Raw genomic sequence first — 12,812 nt, forward strand, 5'->3', positions numbered from 1 at the left:
TTGTTTTCTTTTTGCAGTGCTGGGAATTGAACTCAGTGCTTCTCTCATGCTAAGCAAGTGACAACTGAGCTACTTCTTCAGCCCTAGAAGCACTTAATTGTAATCGTGTTCTTCAGTATGCCTTATGTCTAGTTCTCCTACCTTCAACCAGAAGTTTCTGTACAGAAATGTCTGTTAATATAATTTCCCAGCTGTTTTTCTGTTTTTGTTTGTCTTTAGCTTGTTTTGATTTGATACGATTGGCATAACCAAGACCTGGAGTAGTGAGTGGCTCAGTTTTGCTGCCACCATGTTCCTGTACAACTTGACCTTGCAGAGAGCCACTGGCATCAGCTTTGCCATTCATGGCAACTTCTCTGGTAAGTTCTTTAATTACTATTTTGCTAATTGAAATGAATTAAGATATATTTTTCTTATCACTTGTGGAGGAAATGTTTTCCAATTATAAGAAATCACTTGTTGATAAATGTGAACAATCAGTCTGGCTTGTATGAGATTTGTGTTTAATCTCATACACAATTGATAAAAAAAATAGTCTCAAGATGTTTGTCAGATTATCAGAGAGGTTTTTCATTTCTTAAATTTTTCCCAAAGGGAAGGTTTGGCCTTGGCCTGGTGCTTGAAGAGAAAGTAGGACTTTTGTGAAAAAGAAGAGAAAGTGCAGGGCTGGAGGGATGGCTCCAGTGGTAGTACCTTAGGTATTGAGTTCACACCACAATGCAATATACAAAAAATAACAGAAGGAACAGTGGAGTTTAGGTAGGGATTACTGCCGTGTACACCTGTGTCATACCATGCATAGTGAACTGAAGTGGTGGGGAATTATTTTTGGAAGGATGAATTAAAGCCAGTTTGTGTGAAATTTTAAGTACCAGGTTAAGAAAGGGAATATTAGTCTCAGAAAATGAGATGGTATATAAAATAAAATTTTTTCTTGTCATTGTAATGAATTTTGTTGAGGTTTAAATCTGAATGCCTATTGCGTGTGAACTGAGCAGGAACCTAACAGATCTCACAGATTTATATTGTATGCTGGCATTTTCTCTTACTGTGGTTCTGAAGGATTTCCTTGAATGATTTAGTTATTTTTTGCTACCTTTCATGGAAGAAATAATTTGTATACATAAATTTGGGAATTTTTGAAAGCTTTTTTTTAGGGGGAGGAAGGATGTTGGGGCATGAACCTATGGCCTTGCACATGTTAGGCAAGTGCTCTACCTCTGAACTATACCCCCAGCCTTGCTGACTTTGAACTTTGGATTCTACCACTTTCTTCTGTTCATTTTCAGTATTACTATTACATTCTTTACGTTTGTGGGGTTTTTTTTTTTTTTTTTTCTTTTTTTGGCTGTACTGGGCTTTGAACTCAGGGCTTTGAGTTTGCTAGGCAGAAAGCTTTACCACATGAACCACACCCAGCCTTCAAATTCCTTTTTTTTTTTTTCTGTGGGAACTGGAGTTTCAACTTAAGGTTTCCTGCTTGCAAAGCAAATGTTGCCTCTAGTCTATTTTACTCTGGTTATTTGGGAGATTGGTGGGGGAGGGGGGGTCTCATGAACTAATTTCTTTCCTAATTCTTTTTCTAATTCAAACTTTCTAAAACAAATTATAGACTTATTCCTTAACCATTAGAAAATATTGTAATTTACATGATGCCTTACAGTTTTCAAAGTAATTTGAAGTGCTTCATTTGGTCTTCAAAAAAGCCTTTTGAAATTAAAGTGGATAAAACAAGTGAAAATGGGTAGGAGTGGGTATCACATAGCATTAGGAGACAGTTTGGCATTAAATAATGAAAACCTGTACTATGGCAGAGTGTAGGAAAAAAGTGAAGGATACAGATTTCCAGCCTGAGTGGCAGAGAAAATAACAGTAAATGTTAGCAGATTAGTTGATACTTGGAGGGGTTGTTTGTGGAAGGAAGAACTTAAATACTTAATGATAATTCATTCAGATGGAATTGAAATAACTGACAGGGAGAAATGGAGACAAAGTTGACTGTATTTGGAGGTGTCCATTATAGTTATAAAAATGAACTTAGCAGGTTTAGAAATAAGAGATTATATATTAGATGGCAGTTTCAAAAGTTCTTTGAAGCACTGCATCGAACCCTATAGAAAGTTAATAGGGTATGGTTTCTTAGAATAGTAGCCTTCAACATGGACTGGAAAAAAGAAAGCCTTTGGAAATTTTTAACATTATGAAATTTCTAAATATTAGATGGTCCTCCGTATCCATAGCTTCTACAGGTGGAGTTCCAAATTTGTGGGCTCAAACAATCCCAGATCAAAAATATTTAGAAAAATTTCATCTGTACTGAACACAATCAGACCTTTTTCTTGTCACTATTCTATAACAATGCAATGTGATAACTATTTGCATAGCATTTACATTATAACTACTTATAAGTAATCTAGAGATAATTCAAAATTTTTTTTAAGGGACAGGTCTCAGCTGGGTGTGATGGTACATGCTTGTAATTCCAACACTCAGGAGGCTGAAGCAGGAGGATTGTGAGTTAGAGGCCAACTTGGACTACATAGCGAGACCCTGTAAAAGAGAGTCTTGCTATATTGCCTAGCCTGCCCTTGAACTCCTGAGCATGAGGGATCCTCCTGCCTCAGCCTTCTAGATGTTTGGGACTACTGGTATGTACTACTAAGCCCGGCTCTAAATGATTTAAAGTATACAGAAGTTATATAAGGAACTTATATAACTGCAGGTTTTGGTATTTGAGGGGCTCCTAAAACCAATTTCTCAATGGATACTGAAGGATGACTGTACATTAATAGCAGTTATAGATAATTATCAATTACGCATATTGATGGCAAATCTTAGAAAAGATAAAAAAAGAATGGAAGTTTTTAAAATAATTTATGTGACCTTTTTCAGAAAGCTTTCTTTGATAACTTGTTAGATCATTTGGATTTTGGGAAAATAGAATAAATTAACTATTTTTCAAATAGAATAAATTAATTTAAAACACTGGGCCTTCAACTTGTTTCATTGGAATTGTCTTTAAGGACATTGCAATCTTTTCAGATTACTTTTTGGATTAGCTGTAGTTACTCATGATGTTTATTTTTTGGTGGTCTAGGAACCAAACAACAGGAAATTGTTGTTTCCCGTGGGAAGATCTTGGAACTTCTTCGACCAGACCCCAACACTGGCAAAGTACATACCCTTCTCACTGTGGAAGTATTTGGTGTTATACGATCACTCATGGCCTTTAGACTGACAGGTGGCACCAAGGACTACATTGTAGTAGGCAGTGACTCAGGTCGGATTGTTATCTTGGAATATCAGCCATCTAAAAATATGTTTGAGAAAATTCATCAAGAAACTTTTGGCAAGAGTGGATGCCGCCGTATTGTTCCTGGCCAATTCTTAGCTGTGGATCCCAAAGGGCGAGCTGTTATGATCAGTGAGTGACTTGATTTTGAATGTTCAATTTAGGATAACTATGGTGTGATCTTGGTGGTGTGATCTTGGCAGTGTGCCAGTGTATCGCTTAGATGAGATAAGTTTGCATTATATTTGAATTTAGTCTGGTTTTAAGTTGTGTTGCTTTTTTAAGTTGTATTTCCTTTTAAAACAATTGGGAAAATCTTAAGGTACCCGTTTTACTCCTCATCTAGTTGAAAATAGTTGTTTTCAATTTCTTTATCTTTGGAAAAGACTGCAGTGAAATGATCTGCATTATTGGTATATATGGTTGCTTTCATTAGCCTGAAGTGATGATTCACATTCATGTCTCTTCTCTGATAAAATCTTGACGGAAATTCTGTGTATCTGATCAGGCCTCTAGAGGGCAGCCTTCTGAGCAGTCACAAAATCACCAGGTCTAATTCAAAGAATAAAGATAATTTTATTACTTTTTAGTTTGTCAGTGTCTTTAAATTTAGGGCACATTAAATTTTTTTTTGATGAGTTAGTTGGGGTGTTAAGATTTTTACTAGAAAGGAGGGGGGCAAAATGACGCTGTTATTTACTAACTACGGAGCAGAATTCTGAGTTACTTTACTGTTAGTATAATGCTGGCTGTTGATAAAAATGATAATCTTTAATGAAAATAGTCATGATGTGAATCCAGCTGTTTTGTAAGTTTGTCTCTCTTTTTAAGTAGAAATCTGGTATGTCTTATCTCCTTAAATTATAGGTGCTATTGAGAAACAGAAATTGGTGTATATCTTGAACAGAGATGCTGCAGCCCGACTTACGATTTCATCTCCCCTGGAGGCCCACAAAGCAAACACTTTAGTATATCATGTGGTTGGAGTAGATGTGGGATTTGAGAATCCAATGTTTGCTTGTCTGGAAATGGATTATGAGGTAATGCAGACCAAGTCTTTCTCTTTTTTTTTTTTTGTGAAATGAACCAATATATTTGTTGGAAAAAGAGTGTGAAGAAGGTGAAACTAGATTTTGGGGTATTTTTTTAAAGGGCAGTAGTGAAAGGCACAGCATACCATTCTTTGCTCTGAATAGACGGCAGCATCTATAGTAAGGCGAAATCCCTGGATCCCAGATCCTTGTTCTAGCTCCGCCATTATACAGGAGCATGAACTTGTCAAACTGTGTGGCGTCTATGAACATACATTTACTCATTTGCAAAATGGGAGAAGTCCTGATGTCCTTCCCAGATCTGAGTTTATGGTACTGATTAGTTTTTGTACTCTTGTAGGAAGCAGACAATGATCCAACAGGGGAAGCAGCAGCTAACACCCAGCAGACGCTTACTTTCTATGAGTTAGACCTTGGTTTAAATCATGTGGTCCGAAAATACAGTGAACCTTTGGAGGAACACGGCAACTTTCTTATTACAGGTACTTGCAGAGCTGCTCTGTACTCTTTAACATAGACATTTTGTGTCCAAACTTACTGGATTTTACTTAATAGGGTTTTTAAGCTAATCTATTTGTGCCAAACCTGAATACCTTTTATGTTTTGTTGATGTTAGTAGTTCAAGCGGTAGAGTGATTGAAGTGTTTTGTGGGGCTTGTGGTAGAATATTTGCCTGCATGTGCAAGGACCAAAAAAAAAAAATGTTATGTAGGCGGAGTATCTAGCTTCTTAGTAACTCTTGTATTCTAATGGGAGCAAGGATGAAAGGATGTAGAGAATAATAAAAGAAAAATGAAAAAAAAAAAAAAAAAGGATGTAGAGAGCAGTCAGTTTGGAATATTGATTACTATTAGTTGCTGTGAGAATTTGGCTGTAGTCAGTATTCTGCGCCCCCCCCCCCCTTTTTTTTTGTGGAGAGGGGAGGAGGGTAGTATTGGTGTTTGAATGGATACTGTGACACTTAAGCTATGCCTCCAGTCCTAAAGTATGCTTTTTTAAAAACCTAATTAATGGAATAGACAGATAAAATGGATAAATGCAACAAGATAAAACTGTATCTGTTAATTTGAAAACTTAGATTAAATACCTTGAAAACTATTATCACATTGATCCAAAAAGAAATTAAGAATCTGAAAATGAGTAGACCAACAAATCACTGTGAGTCTAAAGTGACCCAGTATCAAAACCGGGGAATGACAGTAACAAGAAAAACTTACAGACTTGTTAGTACTTACGATTGTAAATAGAAAAATGTAAAATTTTAGCAAGTTTTATTCTTTTTGTGTGTATGTATGTGTCTCTTGAGAAAGAGTCTTGCTATTCAGTCCAGGATGGCCTCCTGAGTGCTGGTATGATGGGTGTGTGCGACCACATAGAACTTTCAAATTCAATATTTTATTTTATTGGTGTTACAGGGATTTGAACTCAGGGCCTCACTCTACTGTGTGAGCCACTCTGCCAACCCTTTTTTGTGGTGGTTTTTTTTTGAGCAGGGTCTTGGGAACGATTTGCCCGGGGCTGGCTTTGAACAGTGATCCTCCAGATCTCTGCCTTCTGAGTAGCTAGAATTGTAGGTGAGAGTCACTGGTACCCAGCTCAGATTCAGTACTTTAAACGCATCATATCTAAGGAAGATTTTTGTAGGAGCTCAGTGTTTTCCATTAGGAAATGAATTCCATTTAATTTATTACCTTAAAAGACTAAAGGAGAGCTGGTGGCTCATGGCTGTAATCCTGGTTACTTGGGAGGCTGAGATTGGGAGAATTGTGGTTTGAGGCAAGCTCAGGCAAATAGTTTGTAAGACTCCAACCTCCAAATCCACCAAAGCAAAATGAACTGAAGGTGTGGCTCAAGCAGTAGAGCGCTTGCTTTGCAAGCACCTGCTGAGCAAGTGTGGAGCCCTGAGTTCAAACTCCACTCTCTTCAAAACAAAAGTACTAAAGTAGGACGACTGTATTTCAGCAGACTTGGGGAAAACAGTGATCTAGTTCTTCGTGTTTTGAGCCAGTTACTCTTGAATTGATGTCTAAAATCAAGGCTTTTGTTGAGCCAGGATTTTTAGACAAGAATATAAGGCAGGACTAACTTACTGTCTGTTAATATATTAAGCAGATGAATATTGGAAAGTAGATTATATATTTTGTCACTTGTTACAAGATACTGACACAACTTTGATCTACAAGGTTTTTGTTCATTCAATAAATTTTTACTGAGCTTCTATAATTCTTTGCCAAGGTATTCTGCTGGGTCCTGGGGATTGCAATGCTGAGATATGAGATGTAGTGCTTCCCTTTGTGCAAGATTTAAGTATAAGTGGTGAATACAGAGAATTAAGGAAAATGGCCAGATAAACTGTACCAAAATGCTATGATAGCATAGAGAAGGGGGCGTTCCTGATTTAGGGAAAGGAGGAGACAATGTTAGAGAAAGCTTTCTAAAGATGTGCTCTTTAAGCTGAGAACTAAGAACTGAAGAGTAGGTTTGAACTGAGAGCTAAGGGAGCTTCTGTTGTAGCATGCACATGGGCTCAAAGAACATGGTTCCCTCCTAATGAAGGGAAAGCGCATTGTGATTGTATTATTAGAGTTAAATGGCTTGGATATATAGGAGTAGTGGTGATGTGGTAGCTACTAAAGGACTCTGTAAACAAAGGAATAGTAACCTGGTTAAGATAGAACCTTTAAAAAGGTTGCCATTTACATTTTGATGATGGAATGGAGACTATGTAACACTGTGAACAAGGAGACTGGTTAGGAAGTGCTTTCAGTAAGAAACTGACAGCGTGAGCTGCTAAAGAGGCAGAATCCATAGGGCTGTGGGAGGGAAGAGGTTTAAAGGATGACCCTCAGGTTTCTGGTTTGGTCTGTTGGTTAATGGTGGATAATATTCCTAGATGGAGAACCCAGGAGATAGAATATGCTTGGGAAGGAGCTTGAGTTTGTTATTAACACTATATTTTGATTAATCCATTTGTTTTTGAGATAGGAGTCTTGCCATGTTTGGACACATGTCTCTGTCCTTATCTAGCGTCAATGTCAGGGAGAAGAAACACTTGGAATGTTTCTTAGCTTTAGGCACACTGTTGTCATGAGGTGCTAAAGGAAAGGAGTTGAAAGTAATTCATAGGTATGTTGAGTCATGCCAACTTTTATTTTCTCTGACAGTTCCAGGAGGGTCAGATGGTCCAAGTGGAGTGCTGATCTGCTCTGAAAATTATATCACCTACAAGAACTTTGGTGATCAACCAGATATCCGATGTCCAATTCCCAGGAGACGGGTAAGTTCTTTGTTTCCAGTTAGAGGTGATAGGTTTATGTTTTTGAAGTGAATTAAACTTATGTAATTATAGTGTAATCTCCTAATTTGTCTGTTAGCAAGGTTTAGTTTTAGTTATAAATATTATTTATAATAAAGTTGATAACATTTTAGTAAAAGTAAAACATTCTTTGAGAAATGGAATTAATCAAATTTTAATTTCAGAGTAATCTATAGGTATCATCAGTTTGAAATTCCTGAAAGTTTTTAGCTTGAAGAAGTAGACATATTTGTTGGAGATAGGTTTATTTTTTTAAATTCTGTTTTCCACCCATTTCCCCTAGCATTTTATTTGGAAAAACTCCAACATTCAAAATATTTAAAATTAGAACAGCGAATTACTTATGAATATTTATGTTTTACTACATTTGCCTTTTCTTTCTTATATCTATGTATCTTTTCTAGGCTAAATAAAACATTTGAAAATAAATTGATTCTTGAAAAGAAGGACTTTTTTTTATGTAACTACACTGCTGTTACCAAACTCAAGAAATTTGACTTTTTTTTTTTTTTTTTGGTGGGGATGAGGTTTGAACTCAGCTTGGCACTTACGAAGAAGGTGCTCTTCTGCTTGAACCACACCTCCAGTCTGACGTTTTGTATATGATCCTGTTATGCACAACTCATATTCACATTTCTCTCGGTGTCCCAAAAAGTTTCCTTCTTAATCTGCCTTTAGTCTCTTTTAATTTGGGACTTTTTCTCTTATCTTTATTTTTATTTTTTTATGAGTTTTACTTTTTTTCTTGGCTAAGTTTCTTGCAGTTTGTCCCTCAGTTTATTTCTTCATGATTATATCCAGGTTAATATTTTGCTGTAATTATTATGTAGGTGGTGATATACAGTTCCCACTGCATCACATCATGCACATACAATACTGGTTTGTCTTACTGGTCGTGCCAAATCAGTCACTTTGTTAAGGTGGTGTCTATCTGCTCTCTTCATTGTAAGGGTACCTTTTTCTTATTTGTAATTGGTATAGAATCTTATGGTGATCTTTGAGATTTGTAAAAGTCCTTTTCCCCATCATCTTTTTATCCTTTGGTTTCATTATTGACCCCTGAGTCATTTCCTACATTTTCTCACCTCACCTCAGGATTATTTGTGTATTAATATATATTAGCGTTAATTTACTGGTCCTGTGGTCTAAACCTTTTAGGACTGATCTAACACATGGTGTCTGAGTAGGATTCTATCAGTTTTAGAAAACTTGAGAAGTTTAATCTTTATAAAGGCTGTGAAGTCATTCAGTTGATCAGACATTTACTGAGCATCTAACTGCCAGGCATTGTACTTGTCTTTGGGGCAACAACAACAGAAAAGAGTGTAAAACTTGATGCAGAGCTTACTTAGAGAAATATAAACTGTTGGAAACTTTCTTGTGTTTTTTTTGCAGTACTGGGGTTTGAACTCAGGGCCTTCCCCTTTTTTGTGATGGGTTTTTTTTGAGATAGGGTCTCACAAACTATCTTGCCCAGGCTAGTTTTGAACTGCGATCCTCCTGAGTAGCTAGGATTACAGGTATGAGCCACCAGTGCCTGGCTGGAAACCTTTTTTAACACACCAAAATCATAGCTGGCATGTGTGCCTTTTAGAAATCAAGGAAATTTAGGACATGGTTGATATGGATGGTTTGGATGGTAGTTTCTTGGATGTGTGAGCATTTTATTCACAGCCTGAAATGATGATTTTAAACTTCATGTCTCTTCTCTGACATTTTTCTCTGGAGATGATTTTTGCCTTACTCATCTGATCAGGCTGTAGAGTGGAATTCTGACTGTTGGTTACCCAGGGCTTGTTAAATATTTTTATCAGACAAGAAGTTTTAGGGTGGTAAGGGGGAGGGGCAGGGGGGAGAAATGAACCAAGCCTTGTATGCACATATGAATAATAAAAGAAAAATGAAAAAAAAAAAGTTTTAGCTGTCATGTTTTAGTTCTGGTAGGCTGCTCTGGGTCAAAGCTATATCTTAGGTATCAGGTGGCCTATACAGTTCCTATTTGTAGGGTACTAAATTCCAGAAATAAGAAGTACTCATTTCTAAGATGTTGATTGTATATTTGACTTTGCTAGAATGACCTGGATGACCCTGAAAGAGGAATGATTTTTGTCTGCTCTGCCACCCATAAGACCAAGTCTATGTTCTTCTTTTTGGCCCAAACTGAGCAGGGAGATATCTTCAAGATCACTTTAGAGACAGATGAAGATATGGTAAGTAGACCTCGGGTGGAGCAAAATGTGAAGAGGAAGCGAAAACAACCATTTGTTGTAGTCTAGTTGCATAAAAGTTTTTACATTTTAATCTTAATTTTAACTGAATGGTCTCATTTTTAAAAACCCATATTTATATATACTTAAAGGTTTACTAGGCTGTTTTTTTTTTCCTTTACAAAGCTGTTTTACAAACTTTTCACCACAGCTGCTCTTTGAGATAAGATATGACAATACTTTATAAATTTAAAAACTTAGGATGCCTTAGAAAATGGTTACCTTTGGGTTTGAATATGAATATAGGTTTTTCCACTTTGGTTCACAGATACTTGGTCTAGTAACCTTATATATAATGAATCTAGGTAATACCTCTTCAAGAGATTATTTTCAGGTAGTAATAATAGGTCTGAATAAGAGAAAGCTTTCCATGTCTCCTGAAAAAATCAGTAATATACATGATCTGTTACTTTGGTGTAGGAAGGAGTTGTGTGAACATTTGGGCAATTTTTGTAGGTAGCTATTTAGATGAGGAATTAGAGAACTTTTTTTTAGGTCAGAAATTGGTGAATGTTTTTTGTAAAGACTAGGAAATATTTCCAGCTTTTGTTGGTACACTAGTCTCTGTCTCTACTCTGCTTTGGCATTGTAGCCAAAAACAGCCATAGTAAACAATAGGTGTTGCTGGCCTGTGAGCTGTAGTGTATTCATTCCTGGTTTAGTTACTGAGTATTTTATTTGCTGCTGAGCAAATGCTGTGTGATAGTAATGCTATGCTTTTTCTATGGCCAAGCTTCACTTCCTATACATTAGAATCTTTCTTTCTTTTTATTCTAGGTAACTGAGATCCGGCTGAAATATTTTGATACTGTTCCTGTTGCTGCTGCCATGTGTGTGCTTAAAACAGGCTTCCTTTTTGTAGCTTCAGAATTTGGAAACCAGTGAGTAATTCTTTTTATTACCCTAGTTCACCTTGGTTCCTCTAAATAGTAAAAATTGGCAGGAGGAAGGTGTAGATTTAAAGATAGGGAGCTTTTCACAAGAATAATTCAGTTTTTCCAAACAAGTTTTGTCTTCCTTTCCTCTTTACATTCATTCTCTTTGTTAGTTTCCTTTACTTCATTGGCTTTAATCTGTTAGTGTTGGTAAAAAATGTCTTTGGGTTGTATGTGGTGGTATACATCTGTAATCCAAGCCCTCTGGAAGCTGAAGCAGGAGGACCACAAGTTCCAGGCCGCCCTGGGCTATACAAGTGAGATGCTTATCTCCAAAAAACTTTTTTTTTAAAGTCTTTAGAAGTGACATTTCTCCTGAGCTTTTTTCTTTTCTCTTTTTGGTAAATCCCTTGAGGGGTTGCACCATTCCCAGTGGCACCACAATACCAGATTAATGCTCGATTGGATGGAGCAAGCTCCTATTCTATCTTCCTGTTGCAAAAATCCACACAATGTTGTCCTTGGATAGAGGACATATCAGATACTAAATTGATAAAAGCAGATACTACACTTGATCTTAGCCAAAAGGCCAAGAAGCGATAGGAGCTTTTTTTTCAACGTTACATTGACTATTTATTTTGGATGTTTCTGGAGTTTTGAACTTAGGGCCTCATGCTTCCTAGGTGGACCCTCTACCACTTGAGCTATGCCCCCAGCCTTTTTAAAATTTATTTTAGATAATCTTGCATTTTGTCTGGGACTGACCTTAGATTGTTTTCTTCCTACCTATGTTTGCCTTATAGCTGGGATTATAGGCATGTACTACCACATCTGGCTCATTGAATATTTATTGAACTACTTACTATTAAAGAGATTTTCACAAGCATTTCACTTGTATAAATTCAACGGTGAAGGTTGTTAGTACCCACAAGTGCTTACCCACATCACCAGTGCTCCTGACCTCAGTATTTCTGATGGTGACTAATGGGCCAGGTGTGTAAAATCTCAGTATTTTTGTCTTCTACCACTTTCAGTCAAGTGTTAAGTTCTGTTTTGTTTTTTTTTCCTATATCCCTTAGAGGCGCTAATCTAAGCCAGTTCATTAGTTTCCTTATTTCATTTTGTTGCATTTCCTACAAAACTAAGTCTTCATAGAGTTGTCAATCAGAGAAAACATAATCCTTATGAAACTGTTTCCTCTGTCCTGTGTTACAAATCTTTGATGGCTTTTCATTGTTAGATGGAAGAAATGTGAACTCCAGCCTCAAATTTAATACCAGATATCCAAGATTCCAATTTATATGAGATAATCTAATAAAGTCTTACTAGTATAGCTAAAGTATATACAAACCACTTTACTAATCTAACACTTTATTTCTACATAATTAAATGAAGATGGTTTGTAGGATTTGACCTTTCAATTCTCTCTCTCTCTCTCTCTTTTTTTGGTGTGAACTCAACTTTGTGCTCACTAGGCAAGATACTCTACCACTTGAGTGACCCACTTTCCCCCCCAATCCCCCAAAGTATATTCAGTATTTTATCTTTTGGTGGGACTGGGGTTTAAACTCTAGGCTTTGTGCTTGCAAAGCAGGCACTCTACTGCTTGAGCCATGCCTCCAGTCCATTTTGTGGTGATTATTTTGGTAATAGAGTCTTGCAAATTATTTGCCTGGGCTGGCCTCCAACCTGGATTCTCCTGATCTCAGCCTCCCAAGTAGCTAGGATTACAGGCTTGAGCCACTGGTGCCTGACTACCCATATTCATAATTTTCAAGAACTGTGTCATTCCTTTAAAAAGATCTCATTTTTCCCTTAAACTTACTTACATCCTTTTTTTGAGACAGGGGTTCTCTACATAGCCCAGAGTGGCCTCAAACTCATGATTCTGCTTCAGCCTCTGAGTGCTGGGCTTATGATGTAAACTTTTGATTTTGTTATGGAAGTTTTCTCATATAAGATGAGCAAATAGGGCTGTGGCCATAGCTCAGTGGTAGAGCACTTGTGTGA

General features: G+C 36.8%; 1 protein-coding gene and 3 non-coding genes across 7 annotated transcripts in view; 3 read left to right on the plus strand and 1 right to left on the minus strand.

Annotated features, from left to right (window-relative positions):
• Positions 1-12,812, plus strand: part of Sf3b3 (splicing factor 3b subunit 3) — a 44,202-nt gene that overhangs the window by 2,246 nt on the left and 29,144 nt on the right. For all 4 annotated transcript variants that reach the window (XM_020161639.2, XM_074055672.1, XM_020161640.2 and 1 more), the window contains 7 exons: positions 220-359; positions 3,098-3,424; positions 4,160-4,332; positions 4,685-4,826; positions 7,509-7,621; positions 9,733-9,870; positions 10,705-10,808. In XM_020161639.2, coding sequence (XP_020017228.1) covers positions 290-359; positions 3,098-3,424; positions 4,160-4,332; positions 4,685-4,826; positions 7,509-7,621; positions 9,733-9,870; positions 10,705-10,808 — 1,067 coding nt within the window. In that variant the 5' untranslated portion in view covers positions 220-289. The remainder of the gene's footprint in view (positions 1-219; positions 360-3,097; positions 3,425-4,159; positions 4,333-4,684; positions 4,827-7,508; positions 7,622-9,732; positions 9,871-10,704; positions 10,809-12,812) is intronic.
• Positions 3,726-3,804, plus strand: LOC141417770 (small nucleolar RNA SNORD111). The gene has a single exon (XR_012442401.1). It is a non-coding gene; the product is annotated as a small nucleolar RNA SNORD111 (small nucleolar RNA).
• On the plus strand, positions 9,332-9,420 carry LOC141417769 (small nucleolar RNA SNORD111). The gene has a single exon (XR_012442400.1). It is a non-coding gene; the product is annotated as a small nucleolar RNA SNORD111 (small nucleolar RNA).
• LOC141417604 (U2 spliceosomal RNA) lies at positions 11,216-11,403 on the minus strand. Its single transcript, XR_012442261.1, has one exon. It is a non-coding gene; the product is annotated as a U2 spliceosomal RNA (small nuclear RNA).

This window comes from Castor canadensis, chromosome 15 (assembly GCF_047511655.1).
Source record: "Castor canadensis chromosome 15, mCasCan1.hap1v2, whole genome shotgun sequence".
NCBI lineage: Eukaryota > Metazoa > Chordata > Mammalia > Rodentia > Castoridae > Castor > Castor canadensis.